This window comes from Phyllostomus hastatus, unplaced genomic scaffold (genome assembly GCF_019186645.2).
Source record: "Phyllostomus hastatus isolate PE091 unplaced genomic scaffold, TTU_PhHast_1.1 phas_contig_34, whole genome shotgun sequence".
Classification (NCBI taxonomy): domain Eukaryota; kingdom Metazoa; phylum Chordata; class Mammalia; order Chiroptera; family Phyllostomidae; genus Phyllostomus; species Phyllostomus hastatus.
Window position 1 is genome coordinate 67260078 of NW_025333857.1, and position 23938 is coordinate 67284015.

General features: G+C 55.2%; 1 protein-coding gene across 1 annotated transcript in view; it reads right to left on the reverse strand.

The window, feature by feature from the left end:
- Positions 1-23938, reverse strand: part of TTLL11 (tubulin tyrosine ligase like 11) — a 188754-nt gene that overhangs the window by 40487 nt on the left and 124329 nt on the right. The window contains exon 7 of the mRNA XM_045840022.1: positions 1218-1469. Within this exon, the coding sequence (XP_045695978.1) occupies positions 1218-1469 (252 nt within the window). The remainder of the gene's footprint in view (positions 1-1217; positions 1470-23938) is intronic.

Genomic DNA, 23938 nt, shown 5'->3' on the forward strand with positions numbered 1-23938 from the left:
GTTACAGCCCAACCTCATCACAACCCTGCAAGGCAAGGGGGTTATTCCCACTTCATAGATGAGGGAAGCCTGAGACTCAGAGAAGACAGGGGACTTGCCCAAAGCCACACAGTGATGCCCTTGGCTTTGCAGCCAGACCCCAAAGCCTGTGCTCCTCCCCTGAGCTTTGCTGTCGCCCCTGAAAAGCACACAAAGTCCTTCTCACAATCACCAGGCAAGTGCTACTTCAGGGTTACTGAAAAGGCAAAAACTCCTGCTGATACTCTTGTTTACCAACCTATCAGAAATATCCGAGGGCTGTAGCTGGAGTTTATAAAACACACTTAGAGAAAAGTGTGACAAAAAATGGTTTCTGATTCCAGACTTCTAATTATTTGCTTTAGTGAACAAACCACAAAGAGTGTGTCTTTTGGGCGCATGGTAGAAATATTAAAGCCAACAGTAAGAAAAACAACAATGACATAAAATGCGGGCAGATAGGTTCTTGGAGGCGTACATCACAGTACCCCGGGGCACAGGCAGCTTCCCCCCGTCGTACAGGACCACCGAGGTTCTGCGGCGTCCTGAACTTGCCCAGGGTCACACAGCCAGTGTTGGTAAGTGCTCCTGGACTGTGCCAGGTGCCCCAGAGGTAGAGACAAGGAGCAGATAATCTCAGGAGATCAAGTGGCAATGGCTTATTTTGTAGGTTTCAGCAAAAAACCTTATGTTTTATCTTTCAAATCATGCAAAATTTGTATTATACTCTATAATAGAAGCTTGTTATTTTTTATAGTAGAGCAAACATATTAAATTATTTATCCGATGAATTATTTAACTTTTCCCTCCTGAAGCTGACACCCTGGAATGATGTGCCTCGTTTCTCTGCGGCGGCTTCATAAACGCGCCGCGCTCAGCCACGTGCCGCTGGGCGGACGCTCGCCGGGCGTGTGAAGCACAGGTCTGTCTGAGCCCGTGGGCTAATTATTTATGGGTGGTTTAAGGACCTAGTTCAAGGTAGCACAGAACTGTTTTTAACCACAGCATAAGGTTGTGAATGCTGCCACACTCAAAACATTCATGAATTCATTCAACAAACAAGACGCTGGGCCAATCCCACCCCAGAGGGGACGCTGACAGACCCCTGCCGGGAGCGGTCAGACAGATCGGACCAGCCAGAGGTGGGGCCAGGCCCTACCCTGCCCAAAGCCCAAGCTGGAGGGACGGGGCTCACTGACCTTATGAAGGTACGGAAGCCTGTTGGTCCCAACTTCATTGTTCCCTTGATTCCCAGGAACCGGATAAACAAATTGGCCATCCTGTCCACCAGGCGCAGGTAGTTGAATTGCTTCGCGTACTTGGGGAACACCTGCTTGAGGCAGATGGAGGGCAGGTGGGCTTCGGGGTTGGGGTTGCCATCAGAGGCGATGGCCAGATCACTGTCAGAAGGATCTTCCTTTCCAGCTTCTGGCTTCTCCAGCTGCTGAGACCTGAAGCACACAAGGAATTAATGATTGGACCCACAACGGGCGCGAGCTTTGCAGCAGCAGACAGAGAGCAATTTCTCTTGCATATTTTCCTTTCCTTGAGATTTACAGCAACCTCGGGAGGTGGGTATTGTCACCATTTTTATTGTACAGAGAGGAAATCTGACCTCAGAGCAGGGACCTGCCCACGCTCACAGCAAAAGGCAGGACCGGAACCCAAGACAGAGCCAGGACAAGAAATATATGCTTCCCCCGTTCTGCGATCCTGGCTGCCCAACACGGACAGTTCCTTGACTGTACTCACGATTCAAGGGAATACTCGCTCATGGCGCAGCCTGGGTTTGATTTTAAACTCCTACTTATGGGTAGTAATTGAATAATTAAGAAATATAAAAATCTCCTTCAGGGCTGGCAAGAAGCCATCGGCACAGCTCAACGAACAATTTGCAAAGATGCTGCATCTCTGCAATTCTAGAAACGGGCGCAGTCACGTTTCTGGCTGAACTATTTTCTTATTTGGAACTCATACAAAAAAATGATTCTAGTGCTGTGATTCCTTAGTCCGGGTGTTTTATTCTGAAATTCTGGTATTCGAGAAAATTCACAGCGAGTAACGCTCACATATCCAGCTTTGTCCTGGAATGTTCTTCTCACCTCCACACCCACGTGTCCACCTACCTGCAGGCACCTCCCTCCACCTGGAGTGACCACTGCCCCTCACGCCAAATCCTCATTCCCTGTCTCCTTGAGTGTGACATCCGCCAGTTACCCAAGCAGGAGGCATTAGAATAAATGCTACCTCCTCCCCGTACACCACCACAGCCAGTTTTACCTCCTTAGTGTCCCCTGACACCAGCTCCTCTCTCTCCTACCTGGACTCTCACCTGAACTGTGGTAACAGAGCCTCCTGCCTCCAGCCTTTGCCAACCACAGCTCCATCCTGCACACGGCAGCCACGGTGCCCCCTTTTAAAGCAAACCTGGCCGGGTCGCCCACTTGCTACAGCTCTTTGGTGACCCCCGGGAGCCCACACAATGCAGCCACACTCTTCATTCTGGCATTCAGGGCTGTTCCCGATGTCTTCCCCACCCTTCCTCATTTCCTGTCGCTGCCCTAGACACACTATCCCCTATAAGGCCCTGAGCCCTCCCTGCTGCCCCACCCTGCTGCCCCTCGGCCTGGCCTGGGACCAGACACTCGGCGCTCACTGGACACCCAGCTCCCTTCTACACTCAGCGCGTCTCTCTCTGCTCTTGCCCCTCCTCTCGCTCCCCTGCCTCCTGTCCTGCCCAGAGCTGAGCTGTGGCCAGGTGCAACCCTTTCCCCCTTGTGTGTGCCCATTCCAAAGACAGAGTCCTGGGCACACTGAACATGGACAGCAAATACTGCCCAACTGATTAACCGATGCAGGAGAACTAGAGGCACATCTCATGGTACTGAGCGCAGTGCCAAGGCCATTTTCTACTCTTTTCTCTATTAAATGGCCTTGTCCCTGGTGCTCCCACTTTCAAGCACGCCATCGGCTCCAAGTTGCACCGTCCTGCTCTCTTGGTACCTGCTTTCCTCGGCCTTTAAGGCCTTCCCTGACCCTGGCTGCCGGCCACACTTCCGGTCCACTTGCAGAGGCAGCTCGGATGCCTGCTCACCGCGCTGATGACTCTCTCCCACGTCCCACTCCTGTTCCGTGGACGTGCTCCTCGGTTCCCTCGTCTAGGTGCGCTGAAGTTATTTACATGCCAATACCTCCATTTTGTGAGCTCCTTCAAGGCCAGGACCACATCTTATTCGACTCCACTTCTATAGGACCTGGCATGTATTAGGCAGGCCCTTGGGAAATGTTTCATCGAATCTGTCGAGTTGGGGAAGTTTGCTTTTAATAGCAAGGTAAGCCTCAGATAAAAACCCAAGGTTAGGACCATTTGTATCCCATAAGCTCCTTTAAATGGGAAGGATGTTTGAGTGCTTGACAGCTCTCCGAAGGGGTCTTCTCTTCACCCCAGTCCATGGAGCCAGCCTCTGAGGGAGAGACCCCCTGCGTGTGACTACAAAGTCCTGTCAGTTCTGTCCACAGTTCCTTCTAAGTGGGTCTTGACACTGGTCTCAAAGAAAGGACAGGGGGGCAGACCAGAGCGGAGAACCCCTTTCAAATTCAACGGTGCACATGGCTCTGGGGCAACAAATACGCCCTCTGCCCCCGCCAGCAGCTCAATTCCTCTGGAGGAGCCGGTGTTCCCAGGGTGGGGCACAGGCCCCCTGCAGCCCCCCCCCCCCACTTTACGCACATCTCTGTCAAGTGGGGACAGTAAATAAAAGTCAGCGGGCTCCTCCTCGGGTGAAAGGAAACGTTTTCCTGCTAAGGTTACAGGGGAAAAGCTGAGTGAAAGAAAGCAGCACCGTTACTGGAAATTAGCTCTTAAATTACTGGGTAAGCGGCCATCACCGACTCTGTAAGTTTTTGTTACAGCTGAGATTTAGAAATGTGCAGTGTGGACACACTCGGCGACCAGGAAAAGCGCTCAGAGGACTCCTCAGTCAACACACCCGTCTTGCCCGTGTTATCTCATCTGCTCCGCACACGACCCCGGGAAGGAGACCGTTGTCGCTATATCGCTGTTTCAGATGGAGAAACTGAGGCACAGCAGGCGGAGCACCCCGGTGCCTGGCTGACCCCAAGTTACAAACCCATTCTTCTAACCTGGGCTCGCTCCCCTTTGCCACCATCACTCAACAGCAAACCACGCTTCGCGCCGGGCGTTACAAAACCCTAAGCACTGCTATTTATTGTTTGCGCGAAATCGTTTTTATAGATTCTAACAGTGATTCACACCCTCGGCGGACAACTTGAGAAATGCACAAAGGAATCAAAGCCATTTGTAATCCCACACGTCAGGGATGAACAGTATTAACGTTCTGATTTATCTGTAAAGTTAGGATCACAGGACACGCAGTTAAATCCTTCTTCTTACGCGTTACAAGTATTTCCCGCAGCACTAAATATGTTTCCAGGAGCGTGATTTCTCACGGGCATGTAATACTCGGTATTGCGCCTGAACCATCACTTAATTAGCCACGCCCCTCCGTGCGAGAGGGAGCGTCTGCGAGGCCTGCTCGCCCCAAACAGAGGGACGCGCTCCCTCGGAAACGACACGGCGCCACCAGAAGCAGCGTCGGAGGTCATTCTGTCCAGCGATGCCTCCATTTTCTTTCATTATGGTCCAACACGCATCACACATATTCGCCACGTTTAACTGTTTTAAAGTGTACAATTCAGCGGCGGTATGACCTCCGCAACGTTGTGGGACCCTCCCCAGTTCCAGAACATGTTCACAACGATGTCATTTTAGAGGAGACACCTTAATCCTACATAGACAGGGACATCCGTGCCCATGGGTCATTCACCCGGCAGCGTCTCCGGGGTGGTGGCCTTAGCTTGGGTTGCCCTGGTGATGGGGACCCAACCACCCCCAGGGACCCACTCAGGTTTTCCCGGTGTAAGTCAGAGGCTGTCTCCCCGCAGTGTCCGCAGCCTGCACCCCACCCCGCCCCAGAGCCACAGAGAATGAAGAGTCTGCTTTCTCTTCTACGTGACGGCCCTTCACGTTTCTTCCCAGGGGTGCTGTACGTCCAATAGGATGACTCCAATTTCCCTTCCTTCCTGATCCCAGTTGATAACCTCAAGATGCAAAGGGCCTTCCAAGCCACACACACGTCTTTTTCATGGACTCAAAACCACAAATTCAGGGGGAAACGGGTTTACTCAGCTGGAAGAAGGCAGTCAAGATACAGCTGATGTACAAGAGGAAGTAGAACAACAAGAGATAGTACCTTTGCTGGAGATAATTTCACTTATCACATTGAGATCCAGGTTATCACAAATAACTACAAAATCCTGTTTTTACTTAATAGCATTTTAATGGAACTGTCAGGCTTTTAAAATAAAAGTGGCTGGTAAAGAAACTATAAATCAAGCTTACTAGTCCTTTGGGGTAATTTTAAAAATTGAATTTGGTGTATCCATGATTCAGTAAAACAGAGGAATCTCGAATGTTCTATTTATCACCGTTTTTCAAATAAAATGGAATTATTTTTTATTATACCTCTTGGGGAAAAAATACCTATCTTTATTTTGCCTGGCAAGCCTACTGTCAAAAGTCACCAGTATTTATTGGGAACCTACTACATGTAGTTCAAGCATCGTGTCAAGCAACTTACCTGTATCACCACAACTGTCCCTCGTAACAATTCTATGAGGTGGGTGGAAACCGGTCCCATTTTACAGAGTAGAAATCTGAGGCCCAGAGAACCTGATTACATGCCCAACAACACAAATCAATGGTGGAACCAGAATTTATGCTTCTGTATAAGCTGTATATATTCCCAGAAATGAGCACTCTAGGAAAGCAGACAAAGCAAGGTCAAGTTGAAGATTCAGAGAAGGTGCTCAGATTCTCTCAGAAAATAGTTTCCATTTTTAGTTAAGCATCCCTTCAATAATTTATTTATTCATTCATGGGCCACTTCCCAAGCACTTACCCATCCCAGGGCCCTGGGACACACGGGTGAGGCGCTCACCGTCCCCTACCCCGGAGTACTTGCCCAAGGAGGGAAGACAAGCCCCGTCCGTGAACAGTGACCGAGGGCGGTGGAAGCGGCCAGGCCAGCGTCTAGAGGTGGGGCCCAGAGCAGGCGGAAGGAGCAGGGTTGCCAGGCCTTGGCGGTAGACCTTCTGGGGAAGCGGGTGGGAGTACGAGCTGAAAGCCCACGTGCGTCTGGGTCCGACAGGCTCCGCAACGGCAGACAAACGGGCTTGGGTGTGGCGGCGCAGGAGGCGAGAAGAGTGTGATGAGTTTCAGGGAGAGAAGTGGCAGGATCGGAGGTGCGTGGGGATGAATGCATGTACGTACCCTGATCTGGGTCGGGGATGGATGAGGTCAGGAAGCGCGGTCCCCAGACCAGCGGCATCAACACGGCCTGTGAGCTTGTTACAGATGCACTTCCTTGGCCCCACCCCGGACCTGTGGACCGGGAGCCAGTGCGTGGGCCGGGCACTGTGTTCCAGGAGGCCCTGCAGTGATGCTGATGCAGGCCCAAGTCTCGCTGAAAGGTGACTGTGGGAACTCCTTGACCACGGGGGACAGAAAGCCCAGGCTCTGGTTCCCGGGGATCCTGTGGTTTGGCTGGAGAGCCTGGTGGGCAGTGGCGCTGTGCTGGCTGAGGAGGGTAAGCAGGTTTCCTCCCCCAGAGTTTGGCTGAGACCCGTCCCCGAAGTCACTTGGGGATTTCAAGCGCACATTGGCATTCCTGAAGAAACTGCTAGCTGTGCGCCGCAGAAGTCCCTTAAATTAGCCCAGCAGCTAATTTAAAGAGTTGGAGGATGAAGTCACTAAAAATAAGCATAACTACCATGCCGCCCGGCTCTGTCACTTGACAAACGTCTGCCAGCACAGAGGCCCCCTTTGCCTGACGGTGGTGCTGTGCTATTTGAAGAGAAGGCGACGAGACTACCAAACGGGTGAGGCACGTGTTTCCAGACTGGTGAGCAAAAGGACTGAGTGAGGGACCCTTGTCCGACGTGCAAGTCCCTGCAGGACGCAGATCCACAGGGCGTCTGTTCCCACCGGCTTCCCTTCCTGCCGCCAGCCTCCCAACGCCCGCCTGGCCGCTCCCGCCTTCTTCGGTCCCCTTCCTCCGCAGCAGCGTGCGACGCCAGCAGCACCACACACAGTGGTGATGCTGTGGGGAGGACTTACTATGTGCCAGAAACTGCAATTTAAAAAGACTGAATCTTGATCAAGTCCTACGAAGTCGGAGTCCTTATCACTCCCATTTTACGGATGAGGAAACCAAGGCACGAAGACACAGACTGACAGGCTGTGGACCCGGGACAGAAAGCCAGGCAGGCAGAGACCTCGGTTCCAACCACTGCGTGGCGCTGCTTCCACGCGCGGCAGCTGCTGGGCCCCGAGCACCTGAGGGTCAGGTGGGTCACTTGTCACATCTCCTCTGGCCCTGGCAATGACTCTATCGATTAGGTACTGTAAGTGGCCCCTACTTTTAGTGACGAGAAAACGTAGCGTCAGAAAGGTTAAACTGCTTTCCAAAGGTCACTCCGCTATTAAGTGGCCGAGAAGAGAGTGAGGATTTGAACCTGGGTCTGTCTGAGTTCAAAACCCAGGTACTTTCCGCTTGGTACCGCTGCAGTTCATTGTGGTCACGTGACTTCTCTGGACTCCTTTCCCCTCCCTTACAATGGAGAGACGTCTCTGACCAAGGGGTGGTGTGGGGCTTACGAGGGAGAGTGGCCGGCAGGGCACCTAGTCTAACCCTAGCACAAGACCGTTGCCTTGCTTAGAATAAAAAACACAGCCTTTCTAGAAAGCATCGGGGGAACCTGCTGGGGGAGCTTGAACCAGACTCAAGGTGACGACCTGGGAGGGAGCAGCACTGATCTGGGCGAGGTTGTTCCATGATGATCGCCGAGCCAATCACCCCCAGTTTACAGTCGCGGGCTCTGGCCAATCACTGACGCACAGCGCTCGTGGCGTGCGTGAATTACCGAGGGCCCCACGGCAGCAAGGGGTAGACCAGATCTCTTTCCTTGTTCGGGATGAATTCCCGGAGCTGCCCGCCTGGGTTCTGCGGGGGCATCTTCCCGCCAGAGTGAGCTGTGAATTGACAACAGGACAAACACGAGGACCTACTCGAAGGCCCGTTCCCACAGACCGGAGCTCACACCGCTGCAGAGCTGGAAGGGCCTTCAGGGGTCACCGGGCCCCTCTCGCTTTCTGGATGAAGGAACTGACAGCTCCCTTTACAGCGACCTCCCAACACGCGTTTCTAACAGGGCTTCATCTGCTGGCTCCTCCACACAGAGCGCGTGTCTTCGCCTCGACCCTCCTGCTCTCTGGCTCACTGGCTCGGGTGGGCAGAGGCGATCTCGGCAGCCCCTCCCCACGAGGTGCCGCCCGGTGCTCGAGCAGGCCCAGGGGGTCGGCCAAGGCTCCACTGGAATCCCAGCCCTGCACTCCGTGCTGGGTGACCTCGGGCAGGTCTGATAACCGCAAGGTTTCTGTTTCCTCTTCTATAGAACGGGAATAATGACGGTACTTAACCTTTAGCATGGATGCAATCACAGAGCAAACGATGCAGGGTGCTCAGCACAGCGCCTCAACACCTGTCAGACACTTTGATCAGAATCACCAACGTCTTCATCTTCCGCGTGCCACCGTCCCGAGAGGCTCCCTGTCTAGTCACCAGCCCCAAGGGGAGGGGTTGGCTCTGGGAACTCAGGACCTTGCGGGGTTTCTTTAACCAGTTCCTGACATTCCGTGCCACCCCGGCCCACACGACCAGACACCAGACGGTGCCCCTGCTCCTCCCGGGCTGTCCCGGAAGTGTCACTGCAGGCTGCCTCCGCTCAGACCGCACCTGCCTCTGGTCCCCACCTAGCACAGCCCCCAGGAGTCTCATCTTCTCAGGCCTCACCGGAGACCTGCCCCTTTCCTGATGCCCTGGCTCCCCGTGGAGGGTCACCGATGTCACAGAACGACGCTGCAACACTGACGCATCTCCCCACATGCGGGACAGGGTAAAGTGCAGGCTCAGGAGGGGCCCCAGCGGTGACCTCGTTTTGCCCTATGGGGAAGGAGAGGCGATGTCACTTGGTTGAGCGGGTGGCAAAGGCAGGCCCAGTTCTCCTAACTCCCTGTCCAGAGCCTTTAAAAAAGAAAGAGAAGGAAGGAACAAAACGATACACCACTATCGAACGCAAATGCGAGTGGCCACAACTCGGACACTGAAGGAGACGCTTCAGGCCCTACCTGTCACTCAGGCAGGCTGAGCAGAGAACTCTTTTCGCCCGAAAGAGCGGCGGAGTCCCTCGTTAGCCCTGTGAGTAGATGACCGCTGTCCTTCTGTGGCTGACTGGGCTTGTCCTCGCTTCTCACGGAAACCCGGAGAACCATTTCTCAAAGTCTCCGCCTTGCCTGCGCTGGCTGCCCGCGGCACGCTGGGCAGGGCCCCGCCCGGTCCTGCCGCTGCCTCTGCTGCCTTGTCTCCCCCACCGCGCTCTGCCCCCTCCAGTTTTAAATGGTCTTCCCCAAATGATCCACTTGAAAAACACGCATCCCTCAAGCCTTAGATTCCGCGTCACCTTTCCCAAAAAGCTTTCCAGAGCTCTAGGAGATAGAGTCAACCATCCCTTTCTAGATAACGTCCCGAGCTTCGCACAGTTTTTCTTCATAGTCACTATCACCACTGGAAAGGTGATTTGTGCCACTGTCTGTCTGTTTGACGCCTGTTTCTTTTACCAGGTTGAAAGCCTGGGCGGGCAGGGGGCGCTCTCATTCATTATGACTATGTTTGTAGCCCCAACGCACTCCTGGCACGCAGTAGGGGCTCCAAATATCTGGCAGTAAACACAGGAATTATTCCCGGGAGTTCTCACAATAACCCAGCTCCTTAGACACAATTACTGGTTCACGTTCATATGTGAGGATACTGAAGCTCGGAGAGGTCAAGCCAGCTGCCTACGTGATAAGGCTGGGACTGAGACCCAGTGGCTGTCTGCGGAGGTCGCATTTTTAACTCCTCTGCTTCTGGTGGCCAGAAGGAATCTTTCTTCCTCTTTTTCTCTCCTATTCGCTGGGCAGATCCTGTCACACTGTCTGTGTGATAATTGTAATCAGTGGTTGTATTAGCCTCTGTTTTACAACCTCCCAAATTAGCAGGGAAGGCCAACTTAAGCTTTCATTGTCTAGTTCTGCTAATGAAGGGATCCTTTTAATTACACACTCAGCTCCGATCTGCAAAAACAAAGCATTTCAGTGTTTAAACACAGTTCTGCACCAAAGTCAAGAGCTGTGTGAGCACAGACAGTAAGGAAGAAAACTATGAGTGGAAGTTATTTTTCGTCGAGACTGTAATTCTTTCTGGCATTCAATTTCTTCCCAGCCTGGTTCATTTTCTGCAGTCACCCTAGTTCTCCTTTGTACGCGGTGCGCCCGGCAAACGCTTATCCGGGGAGCCAGCAGGCGCGTCCCACCTCGAACATCCTTCCCCCTCGGATTTCAGGTGAAATGCTCGCTTTGTGAATTTCTCTTGTCACTGATCCGCCCGGAGGGTGCTCCCCACCCAGGGGTGCCCGTGCGGCCGGCTGCTCAATCCTGCATTGTGGGTGCTGAATGCAAGGCCGTCTTCCCGGGCATGTGTCCCAGGGGCTCTTGGAATTCGCATCCTGCTTCCTAGGGCGATTTTGTGCGTCATTCTGTGTGAGACCTTCACGAAGGCCCTCAAGGCCTGTGATCCCAGACTGTCCTCGGGCAACGCCGCCCTGACCTTGCATTTGCACTTGGTCAGGGGGAAAGGAGAGTTACTCTTACTGAGCCCCTCCTCTGGGCCAGGAACTCTCCGCCACGTTAATTACCCCAGTTCGGCCACACTGAGACCCGAAGAGGGAGATGGTAACCTGTATTCGGAGCCAGAATGCCCGGGTTGGAATCCCAACAGGCGGCGGATCTTGGAAAAGGGTCTTCAGCTATCAGTGTCTTGGTGTCGTTATCTGTGTCCTGGGGATAATCATTCTCCCTACATCACAGCACTTGTGAGATTTAAATGGGCTGATACACGTAGATCTTTTAGAACCATAGCTGGCAGGTGGCAAGCACTCGGTAGGTGGTAGCTGGTAGCTGCTGCTGTCTATCAAACAAAGCTAAAGTCAGGTTAAATAAAGTACACACAGTCACACGTCCCCTAAATGGTGTCAGGTGGTCATCTGGGTCTGGCTGACTCTTGTGACCCTGCTCTTTCTAGGCTTCTGGCGAGGTTAGGGGACACCAACGGGGCTCCCTGCCGGCCCTCCACTGGGAGATCCTAGTCTCAGCCGTCGCCCTGGGAGCGTGACCTCAGGACATCATCCTTTGTGCCCCATAACCTCCTGACCTCAGTACGAGCACCCTGGTTTCCGCTTCTGCTGCTTCCAACACACTGCTCTCTCAAAATCTGCTTTGAGACTTCCTTTTCTTCCTTTTCTAACTGGACTTCCTAACTGCCACTGACCTTGATCTTTCTCCAGCTCAGCTTCTTCACACACCACTCATGCAGCTGGCCACTTGTTCTAAAACTCTCATTCTGGGTCCATGCATTCTCCTAGTGTTTTCCCATTCTCCGTTTTTCTTCCTCTAACGGCCCTCAGTGGTGGGGGGTTTCCTAAGCCCCAGTCCTTGACCTGCTCCCAGCCCTGCACAGTCTCCGTGGGCCATCTCAATTACACACGGAAACGACTCCTAGCTCCTCTCATGACTCGGAGCTTAAGCAGCCCCCGGGCCTGGCGCCTGTCCTGCTCACCCCTGCACCACAGCCAGGACCCGGGCCTGATCATCCCTCCAGGCTCGCTGCAAACACTAGCCAGCCCACAGGCCTTCCCCGACCCCTCCCACCCAGAAATTTTCTCTTCTGGATTTCCTACAGCAATTCCTTTGCACCTCTCTTTCGGCATTTGTCATTTTCTAAACTTATATTAGGGCCATTGAAGTCTGTGGCTTCTTTCTCCCACAGACTGCTAGTTTGCCAAAAATAAAATCTGTTTTTGCTCCCCTCGTAGTACCCCACATCTACTAGGTGATGCCAAAAACAAACAAACAAAAAAACCCAAGTTCTGAGAAACGACTGTGTAAGAGAAGTATTCTTTAAGACAAATAACAAGAAGAATTTGGTGTAATTTTGTCCAAAGGCAAGGAAACAGGCAGAGTTACTTCTGGGTGTCGTTTTCAGCTTAAGGTTCTATAGAGACATTGCTTGGTGTGAGAGTACAGCGATGATAGCTTGGAGTAATAACAAGAGTGACAGTCTTCCGGGCCCACTCCGCACTAACTGCACGGCCTTGGGGAGGACCTGCTATTGCTCAGCCCGTTTCTCTTCTGTAAAGTGGAACTGGGCACTGGGCCCCACCTCACTGAAGGTCGAGGGACACGGTGGAGTGACATAAGCCGAGAGGCTAGCGTCCTGGCTGGAGCGCTAAAGAAACAGTAGCTGTTACCACTCATTCGGCACATATTGACTGAATAAAACCAGGGACGTCGGGTTGGCTCAAGGCCAGCCTCCCCCGGGAAGGTTTAACCACGTCCTCCAATCCTCGATGTTCTTTTCCTTCGAGAACGTTGGTCCCAACGAAATTAGGTTTTAAAAAATACAGCTAGTGAATTAGGCATGCATATTAGCAATCAGGTCCAGAGAGGAAGTCTAACTTTTTTCTCCGTGCAATTTGAATTCCCCGAACATAGAGTTGTTGTCAAAATCCATTAAAGTATTTAATTTCACTTGTCATCGAGCAATTCCCCGAGCAGACATCCAGACAGTTCGCGGGGCTGTTTCTCACGGAAGTACTAAATGTTTAGTTATCATGGTACATTTTTTAGATGATGTCTCCCCGATGGCTCTAGGTACTCTTAAGAGATTGCCTAAGTTCAAGTACAAGGTGAAGGCAGGGTGGTAGTGTTGTAGGAATTATGCATCAAACGCCTGGGTTTTAGCTCCAAAGCTGCCACTCACCAGCTGAGTGACCTTGGGGAAGGCACTCAACCTCTCTGAGCAGGAGTTTCCTCCTTTGGAAAACGGTGTCAGCTCCACCAGGTGCACAGGGTTTTAGTGAGCTCTGAATGGGGTGCCAAGTGTAAAGAGATTTGAAGAAAGCCAGACGTATTATTGGTGCTCGGTACGAGACAGCCTAAACGTCCCCAAGACTTGGACACGCACAGATTGGGGTCCAGGGACTGCGGCACACACTCACCGCCCTCTGCTCAAGCGACAGCCTCATGGCACAGCATGCTTACCGTGACGCCGTGGGCAGAACCGCCCCAGCCTGACCCTTCCTCCCTTCACAGCGGCCTTTCCAAACACCCCTTCACATACATGCAACACCAGCCTGACCGGGCCAACTCACCTGGTGGGGGTGAAAGGTTTCCGTGCCAACAGGCCTAGTGGCAGGAACCCCTCCCCAAGAAAGAAAACGAGGGAGAGTGTATCATTTAGTTCTCCCACTGACAAAGAGCAAGCAAGCTGAAGTCAGAGCTGGCCTCTTCCTTGGTTGTCATGGCAACATTGACTGACCTACCCTGTCCTGCAAAACACGGAAACTGGGAAGCAAGGGGAACCTTTGGGAGGTGGTGGGCGGGGATGAACCACAAGGTTCACGAGAGAAGTGACCTCATCTGCCTTTACAAACACTGCTGGGAGAAGTGCGTCCCTTGCCGTGGAATGGAGAAATTCCCGTTTTACCGTACAGTCCTTTGGTGATTATAACTGGACTGAGAGGTCACCAGAAGGGCCCGTTCAGACCCAGCGAATGGGCAGATGTCACTTCCTCGGGAGACAGAGGAAGGCACCGCTTGTGCCGCCGGGTCCCGTCGGCACTCAGGGACCATGGCCCGTGCCCCGTGCCCAGGCCCCTGCTGCAGCCCAACCCCATGGTCCGTGGGGCGGCTTCCCGTCCGTGGGCTCACGCAACCTGGGCAACAGCTCGGGAAGAAAAGGCAGTGCGCCCGTTTTCCAGGCAAGAAGACCGAGTGCTGTGACCAGGGACCGGCGAGTCCCAGCACTGCCATTTTCTCCCCGCAGTTTGCTCTCTGCCTCTGAAAAAGCTCCACCTCGTGGCCCTTTTTCCCAAACGGGTTCAGTTCTTTCCCTGTTAAGCTCTGTTTGGCTTTTAAAAGTCACCTTCTGAGTTCAACCCCTGCCACTCAAATCCACCCAGACGTCCCACTGGCATCCAAGTTGCACACAACTTGTTCCCCGACCTCCCCCGCCCCCGCAAACCACTCCAAGCGGCCTCCGTGTTGTTACTGGCAACGCCCCCGTCCCAGCGAGCCCAGCACAAAACCCTGCCGTCAGCTTTGGCTTTTCCCTCGTCCTCACCCTGGTTTCCGGGGACCTGCACAGAAGTCCCCCACTGTGCCCTCCCCACTCAGGGGCTCTGATTCCAGTGCCGTGGGGGAGCCCGAGCAGCGGAAATAGCCAGCACGGTGGTTTGCCGCAGAGGCTGTGGGGTCACGGTACGTGGGCTCTGGCCGACATCCCACCCGCAGGCCCGGCGCGTTCCCCCATTTGATCCTCACCACAGCCCTTGGAGGCCACCATCCTGCTCACCAGGACTCCCACTTTCCATGGGATACGTTCTCCCCATGAGGCACAAGGCAGTGACATAATTTGCCTGAGGTCATCTGGATCGACTGGACTCAAGAGCCCGCACTCATAACGACAAGCACAGCCCGCCCCCAACTCATCGGGTTCCCTGAGAGAGGGGCTCGCAGCCCAGTGTCTGTGTCTCAGCACCGACCGCAGGGCCCGCCCCGCTGCCTCTGAGGAGCCAGGAACTGGCTGAGGGTCCCAGCTCATGGCCAGCCGTCCTGTGGTCTCCTCGCCGCTGCACTGTGACCCTTTCCCACTGGATGACCTCAGGGGGAACCACCAGATGATAGCTAGGGGTCTGCAGCAGGTGGAACAGCGCCCCAACCCCCGACATATGTCAATGCGACCTTACTGGGAAACAGGTCTCTCCGGGTGTCATTGGGTTAAGGATCTCAGAGATGAGATGACCCTGACTTAGCGTGGGCCCCAAATCCAGTGCCAGGGACCCTCGGAACGGCAGGGCAGAGGGGTCTGATGGACACACACATAGGGGAGAGGCAGTGGGACTACTGAGGCGGGGACTGAGGGGGTGCGGCCACAGACCCAGAAGCTCCGGGAGCCACCAGACGCTGGAAGGGGCCGGGACGGATCCTCTCCCTGGAGAATCCTTAGGAAGGGTGCGACACCTTGATTTCCGGCTCCCGGCTTCCAGCACTGGGAGGGGATGCATTGCTCTGGTTTTAAGGCACTGAATTTGCGGTGACTTCTTACAGCAGCCCTGGGTGCCAGTGTCCGAGGACTCAGCGTCCTCCCTGCGGTGTCGGAACTGAAACCCACTGGAACAATGCCCCCCGCGCAGTACGCCCTCCACACCCGTTTGCTGAGCCGCACTAAGATATTCTGAGACGTTATCCTAGAATCCTGTCCCCAGGGCACCCCCGGCTGACTACTTCCGTCCCGTAACCTCGGGCTTGTGAGACGTTTAACTTCAGAACCCGGGAGCCAGGAAGAGGAGCCACGGGGAGCGGCTCCTGTGAGCCCAGCGGCGGGGGCGGAGCGGGAGGCCGGCAGGGACGGCCGTGTCCTTGTGAGGCCGGTGACTGAGTGCTGGCCCGTCTCCAGCTCTGATGAGCCTGTCACAGCGGGTTTCACAAAACATCTGTTTCGGGAACGAGCCTGTTGTTTCAGGCGAGCTCCAGAGATAATAGTATGTTTTTCCTATACACAGCCATGACATGTTCACTGAAGCTGAGTATTTCTAAATGTGACCGATTCCTGGAGTGGCAGGAGCCCATCGAACTCTTCCAGAACACAGATTGCATGTGGGCAGTGCGGACGGCTCCTCTCGTGCCTGCAGACCTGACGCGGCGTCTACTCTGGCTGGCGGGGAAGCAGGTGGCGGGGCCGGCGTGGGGGCAGGGAGCGGCGAGCTCTCTGAAATTGGTCCCTCTAAAGGTGATGCTTAATTCTGCAAGGCAGTCAGGTCCCTGGGCTTCATGCATATGGATGGCCGCAGTGGTCGAGCAATACTGCAATTTCTCTCCCCGCATTAATCGACTGCAGTCGGCTTTGCCCGTGCACATACTAATGGTCCCCGGGACCTGAACTCGGCTGCATTGGATTCAATTCTGACTCCGATAAGAAGGCACCTGTGTAACAACCCATGCGAAGTGAGGGGACCGTGCCTTGGCGTGAGAGGGAGAGAGGACCAGAAGGCAGGTCAACAATTAGGAGAGTGTCAGGCAGGCGAAGGGGGAACGTGGGCCAAAGAGAAAAACTCAAGATCGCCCAGGCAGAGGCTGCTTGGGAGCAAACACACTTCTCTTTTGTCCCTGGGGGAGGGATGCGATCTGAGCAGATCAAGCCCAGAATATGCCCGCCTTCACCGCCTCCTCTCTCGGCCAGGGCGGCTGGCTGGTGTGCTCCTCGAAGTCAGGCCTGGATGGCTCTGGGGTGGGGCAGCAGGGCCTGGGGTGAGCCATGCCCAGTCCCCACTACACCCGGAGCTTCCCCACTGGGGGGTCTCCACTCCTAATGTTCACAGTCTTGGCCTCCAGTCCCTACTCCAGATCTCGGGGTCCCAGCATTGCCTCCTTCTTCACCAGTCTGCTGCTGGGGCCCCAGCATGCCACGGGGACAAGTGCACCCTGGTGACCTCCAAGCCACCGAGGCCAGGTGCGTACAGCACAGAAGGCAATGACTCCGGCCCAGCTTTCCCCGAGGACCCTAAACCCTGCAAACTGCTCCCAAAGGAATTGATGCATTTAGGAAGGAGATAGCGTCAAGTCACAGAGACCAGCAAGTTCAGGGCCCCACCCTGTGTGTAGAGGAGGACTGAGCTCTGGAGACCGGACATGGCTTGTCCGGAGTTTCCCGGCACGTGGTTGAAGAGCCCAGGTTTCCCAACTCCCGGGACAGTTTGCTGCGAGAATGCCCTTAGCGCTTCCCTGGGCCAGCGTCAGCTCTTTGCAGGCGGGGCCCCCGGCAGACTCATTTCCAACTCTCCCACAGCAGCGGGGGGCCAGGCCCAGAGCAGGGGCTTGGGAACTGTTGCCCAGACGTGTCTAGGCAGCTCCCCTTGTCAGACACAGACGCGGTACTGAAGCCAACGCAAAGGTGCCATTTCAGGATTCTGGGAACACCTCCGCTGTTTCTGCCCAAAGCTCCTTGTCATGTCACTGTGTCAGTTTCTGCCTTGCATAACTGTGATCTTGGGTCCCCACTGTGGCAGTGGCTGTTCGCCGGAGGCTGTGGCACCCAGGCACCGCTGGGGACCATGACCAGAGGTCCCATTTAGCCCTGCCCTCATCCCTGCTGGGTGGGATCTATCAGCCACTCTTTACGGACCGAGACTGAGGCTCAGGTGGGTGAAGTGGTTTGCCCGAGGCCACACGGCTCAGCAGAGCTGGAGCATGAACTCTAGTCTAGGTCTGCGGCGCTTTACCGAAGAAGACAGGCTGTTCTGCCGCGAGGGTGGTGGTGGGGATATGTGGTGAGAGGTAAGGAGGGCCTCCTCTGTGCCAGGCGTGGGGCGTGTACGAATGCACCTAATTCTCTCAATGCTCCTGTGAAGCCCTGTCTCCCCCGGTAGGTGAGGAAAAAAAGAGACCGAGTCACCACGGAGCACCCCCAGGCGTCCCAGCCTGTGCAGAAGACGGGACCAGCTCTGGGCGGAGAGAGCTCAGAACGAGAGGCTGGGGCGGGAGGACCTGCTGGTGGAGCAACTGTGGGCCAGTGGCGGTAAAGTTTTTTAGAAAAATCTTCATAGAACATATATAACATAAAATTTGCCATTTTAACTATTTTTAAGCGTACAGTTCAGGGCCCTTGGAATTGTTGTGCAACCGCCGCCACCATCCCTCTCTAGAACTTTCTCGTCTTCCACCGAAACTGGACAACTGTATCCGTTTGTCGCTCACTGCCCAGGCCTCCCTCCCCCAGCCCCCGTCTGCTGTCTGTCTCCGTGAACTTGACTGCCCCGGGTACTTCGCGTGAGTGGAAGCACACGGCACCTGTCCTTGTGTGACTGACTCATCTCACTCAACAGAATGGCCTCAAGGTTCGTCCGTGCTGTAACACGTACCCTCCCCTCAAAGGCGGGTAACGTTCTGTGCTGCACGCGCACGCCACATTTTATCATCCGTCCATCAGGGAACAGCTGGGTTACCCCACCTTCTGGCTTCCGTGCGTCATGCTGCTGTGAACATGTGTGTACATGGGCGGGTTGCTTTGAAGCTCATCATCTTCTGAGCCCCAAACCTGAGCCTCCGGCTCTGCTCCCCGACCCAAAGCACAGATGCACCGCCCACCCAGTGCCGGGACCAGATATCAGAGCGGAGGGATTAATCCTCGCTCTTCACCACCCCGAGGAGCCAAGTCTTGTCCCTCTGTATCACCTCAGCTCCCCCGCTCCCCCCCCCCGCCCCCCGCGCCGATCGCCACTCCCCACAGCCCAGGAGCACAGCCACCCGCACCGCTCACCTCACCGGTGGTCACCCGAAATGCCACGGCCTCCTCACCAGCCTCCTTGCTTCCAATCTCCCCTTTCAACACACCCTTCGAGTCACAGCCACACTGCAGACCTGACTGTGTCCCTGGCGGCCCTGACCCTGTTCCTGGCTCTCTCTCTCTCTCTCACTTCCTTCAAGCGCTTATGAAAAGTCTCTTTCTCAGACAGGCAGCCCCCGCCCCGACCACTCTGCTTACAGACAGTTGTAACCCACACTCCCCTGGCCCTCCAGCGCCCCGTCCTTGCTCCCCAGTTCTCTGCGGCCCTTACCACCATTCGTCAGGGCGCAGACTTGGCTCATTCACACTTTATGGCCCATCTCCTGCCCTCTCCCCCCACCAGCCCCGATGAGGAACGTCAGTTTCACAAAGGCAGGGGGTTTGGAACCACTGACTCCTCAGACAGGGCGCACAGTAGGTGGTCAGGAATGTGGGCCGAGTGCGTGAGTGCGTGAATGGCTGGCTCCGCGCTGCCCGCGGGACAGACTCTCTGGCCGGGTCAGGTCCTTCCACGCTCCGGCTCCGCGCCCTCTCCAGCCCCTCGCCCTGCCCACTGCCAGGGGGACTCTGGCCAGACTGCCTGGCGCACCGAGTCCTTCCGTGACTCCCGGGCCTGGGCCTTTGCCCTTGCCGTTCTCTGCCCCGAATGTCTCGTGCCAGCTCGCCCTGCCCTTCTGCACACGTGGACGGTCCCTTCCACTACCCTCCCCAACACCTTATTTTCACCTCTTTCGAGGCCCTTCACACGGAACTGTCACTGCTCATTTACTCGCCCGCAGCTGTGTCTCAGCTCCCAGCTCCACGAGGGCAGGGTGCCCTGGAGCCTGGGTGCCAGGCTTGGTGCCCTGGACGCAGCACACTGCAGCTGCACAGCTAACGTCCAGGGAACACACGAGCCACCCTCCGAGTCTCCACTGCTTCACGGGTGAAACAGCAGCCGTGCGGCTCCCACAGGGACCCCGAGGGTTAGAGACCACATACAGAATGGGCGGCGTCTGCCCCCGTTGCTGGCACAGGAAGGCCTCCTCACACCCAGCAGCTCAGCACCGACACGTGGGGGCAGTGGAGGGATCGCACGCACTAGTGTTAGATCTGCTGTTTCCACTGTTCTGGCAGCCGCCAGCTGAGGTCCCGCCACCATCCGCCACCTCTGGGGGCCACCCTGATGGGCCGGCCCCAGAGAGAACTCCTGTCACTCGCTGTCTTAGCCGTCACATCTTGGCTGCTTGCCCGCCGAGCAGAGGAGACCTCTAAGTCCTCTTTCTTCTCAGAACCGACTGTATTTGTAGTCAGCATGCCACGCAACAGAAAACTCCCGGGACCTCAGGGACCGACTGTGCGGATCTCTCGCCTTCCGTCTGAGGACACGGGTTCAGAGAGGTTGGCCCACCTGCTCACAGGCTCACAGCCGGTTAGGGATTTCGCTCCCCGCTCCTTTAATGCACAGTTTTAATGCTCTCTGGTTGAACCTATTGGGCTCTTCAGTCTGAAACTCTCACTTTGGCTAAATTCTGACCACACCATTACTGCCGCAATAACTGCAGGGAGGAGGAACCATTTTTAACTTCCATAATCTTCCAACTGGCAGCACCGCACGGAAGAGAGAGATGTGACTCTCCACCTCCTCACTCCCACTGGCCCCCCTGGACGATGGACTGCCTCCAGCGGAGGGATGATGCCAATGCCCGCCGCGCCGGTCTCCTCCGCCAGGTCCCTCCACGGAAACACCTCCGCCCGCCGGAAGTGGGTTCCCCTCTGCCGTGGGTGCAGGGGCTCTGCTCGTGGGCTGCACTGCATGCAGGGAGCCAGCGGCGAGGGCGACGTGGGGCCTGGAGCTCGGGGTGTCAGCAGAAGGGCCAGGGAGGGAGCAAAGGGGGGGCCCGGGTAGAAGTGATCCCAGAGCTGCCTTCCGCTGGGAAGGGAGCCGTGACTCATCCACCACCACCACGAGACTAACTCACAGCCTCTGGTCCCAGAGGAAATCGTTACTCCTAATTATTATTATTAGGCATAATGACTAATTAGTAAAAATAGCTAGCATTTACCAAGTGCCAACTTAGGCTTGGTGCTTCAAGTATATTACTTCTCTTTTTCCTATTTTATGCTTCTTAGCTTATTTTCTATTTTTCTAATTATAAAGTCAATAGATGTTCATGGAAGTAATGTCTAAAGATACCAAAAAGCAGAAAAAGGAAAAAAATAGCCCAGCCTCTGTTTCACCACCCACACTTTGCCACCGCTAACACGCCGGGGTTTCCCTTGCAGGAGGGCTCCGCCGTCTGCCCCTCTGCCCCCCGCCCCCCCGAGCGTGTGGCAGTGTGTGTGCTGCGTGAGATTTTCCACAGCCGTGACCACACTGTTACAAAAGTGACTTGTAACTCGCAAGACGATCCTGTGTGTTGGGCATTATTATCTGCATTTGACAGGGGGGGAGGAACTCTGAGGCTCAGAGAGTGTAAGTGATTTGTCCAAAGTCACACAGCAGGTAAACGGCCGAACAGGGATTCGTGTCAAGTTGTTCTTTTGTCAAAACCGTTCTTTCTCCCCTCTGCTGGGCTGCTCCCCCTTACTACGGGAGCACTGGGCATAGCCCTAACTGCATCTCCACCTCCGCTGCCCCCTCCCCTGCCCGCGCCGACGGGGGACGCGCCCCACGGGAAGACGTGGCTCCAGGGAGAGGAGGGGCGGAGCGCTCCGGCTCCGTGGACTCACGGGCCGGTACCTGACTGTTGGGAGCCTCGAGAGGTGACGCTTCGCTGGAGACCTTCTGTCAGAAACCGGGGGTAGTCTGGGTTTTCTCTCCGTACAGATGCCCGGAAAGCTGAAACCAGAAAGCACACGGAACTGTCTCCTGCAAGCTGCTTTGCACCAGACAAACGCAAGTGACCTCCGCAGAGCGGCTGCAGGTGGGCCCGGGGCCCCTCTAGCCCGGCCAGCCAGGCCGTGAGAGGCTGGGGGCCTGGCACACCCATGGGATGGCGCCTGGCAACCTGCATTCCACATCTCCCCCAGTGGTCTGACCAGGCCATGGGCGCCAGGTGTGTCTAAGTTGGCACCAAGCCGACAAACGCGTGGCACCTCCCACGTGCCAGGCCCCGGGCCCGTGGCGTACGGCCGAACCAGGCAGACGCCCGGAAGAAGAGCGCTCCATAAGGGTGCTGAGACTCAGACGCAGAGGCAGAGAGACCTGTTTGGTTCAAAAACCCAGAGGTCAGACTCCTTCACGATGAAAGAATTTTAAGCTACAAAGAAAAGCTGGGGGTAGCCAGGGTGGGAGCAAACCGATGAAAGCCCTTGACAAAAGTCTTATGTTCGAGGAAATGAAGCAATAAAGATATAGGACTAACCAATATGTCTTATCTTTACCTCGTATGTCTTCAATTTAGGAGCAATAAGTCAGTTGCCCTTCTCTCCTCCCCAGACGTGTTCGGGGTCTTCCCCCGCGCAGTCGGAGTGAGACGTCTGGAGCACATTCTGCTTGGCCGCAGACAAGGCTCCCAGTGGGCCTCCTTTCTGCGCGTGTCTGTGTCTGTGTCTCTGTGTGTGTTTATTGCGTGTGTGAGTGAGTGTGTGAGTGGGTGGGTGAGTGTGTGTTCCCCGACTAAAAGTTCAGTTACCTCTGACTGAGTCACCAGTTGTTGGTGTGACCAGTTGTGAATCCCACCTCCGGGTCCCACCAGAGTCATGGGGTGCTGTGAGCGGGAACTGCTGGGATGCTCCCGCCTGCCTCCGGGGGGATGCTCAGACGCCGAGGGGTTTCCCAGCATGCCTGTCACACTCCCCCACCCCCTCACTACCTCCGGGGGCAGGGCTCGGCCCCACTTCCAAACTCCAGACCAAAGAGCCGCCCCCTTGGCCCACGTCACCCACGTAACTCCTCTCCTCTTGATACACCAGCGAGGTCAGTTCAACAGCAGCAGCCACACCCCTCAGCTGCCTGATCTCGCTCCCCGCTTTGTGGCCAGCTGGTTCTGTGCTGCCTTTCGCCTCTGCCTTGTCCCTCCCCACCTTCGGGTCCCCATTTTCTCACTATTCCCAACAGGAGTGACTCACACGCCTCCACGTGGGAACAGATGTGCTCGTGGTGGCGCAGAAAGGTATGTGGAAGGAAATCGGCAGATGCCTGAGCTTCAGGGAGGCGGTCTGGAGGGCCCGCAAGGATCACTGGGCAGACCCCAGTGCCGAGGAGCAGGAAGCCCCTCCTCTGCCTGTCAGGAGGGGAAGAAACATCCAAGCTGGGTTCAAGTCCCAGCTCTGCCACTTAGATGCTGTGTGGCTTTGGGCCAGTCACTTAGCACTTCTGATCCTCTGTTTTCTCACCATTAACATGGAGATATTTCCCCTGCAAGGTTGTTATGAAGACTAAGTGATCATTAATGTACATGTATACACATAATATATAAAATACGAAATTATGTGTTACTTTTATAAAATGTGTTAGAACACTCATTTTGCGCACGCACACACACACACACACAACCAGGTGTGAACAGTGGCTGGCACGGAGCAACCTCTGTCGGCTGACCGTGTGCACACACCACAAACCCGCCAGGGAGCACAGACGCAACGATGAAATGAAAAGGACTAGGTAAATGGAAAGCATTTAAAGAAAACACTGAGGTGCATTTGCCTCTGTGCAATGGAACAGTGCAATGGAGTGTTCCATTGAATGGAACACTATTCATCCTGTCCTCTTACAGCGAGGACTTTGCAGGCTGCTCCAGCACAGCTCAGGGACACTAACAGCGACGCGAGTCGGGTAAACAGGCCGGCCTCGCTCCATACACTCAGTCTGAAAATAAAACATGAATTGCTTGAATTTCCACCTTCATGACAGAGCTCTCTTTGGAAACAGCACTGGAGAAAACACTAACACCTAAAAATATTTCCGCATTTAACAATGATCATCAAAGGGACACCTACAGCTGCCTGGCCTTCGCACAGGATTTCAGCCCACCCCCCCGGCACCAGAGTCCCACAGAGTCGGCCCCTAGAACTCTGCCAGCTGGCTCAGTCCTGTCTACACCTCCTCACCCCTAGGATGGGTCTGACTCTAGCGGCTCCCAACTCCATTCTCACGGAAGTTGTCAAACCCACCCAGCGGAACTTCTGCCTCAGCACCTGGCTGGCACCCCCGCCCCCTCGGAGTTGCCCACTAGGAGGACACCCTGGCCAAGTCCCCCGCCCATTTCCCTGTCTGCTTCTTCCGCCAAGGAAGCAGGTGCCGTTCTCCATCCTCCTGCATGCTGTCTTGGTCCAGCTGTGACTTAGGCAAGCTCGTGACACCATGAGGCCGCCAGGCCTAGTTTACCAGTGCCCGGCCTTCCACACCTCCTGACATC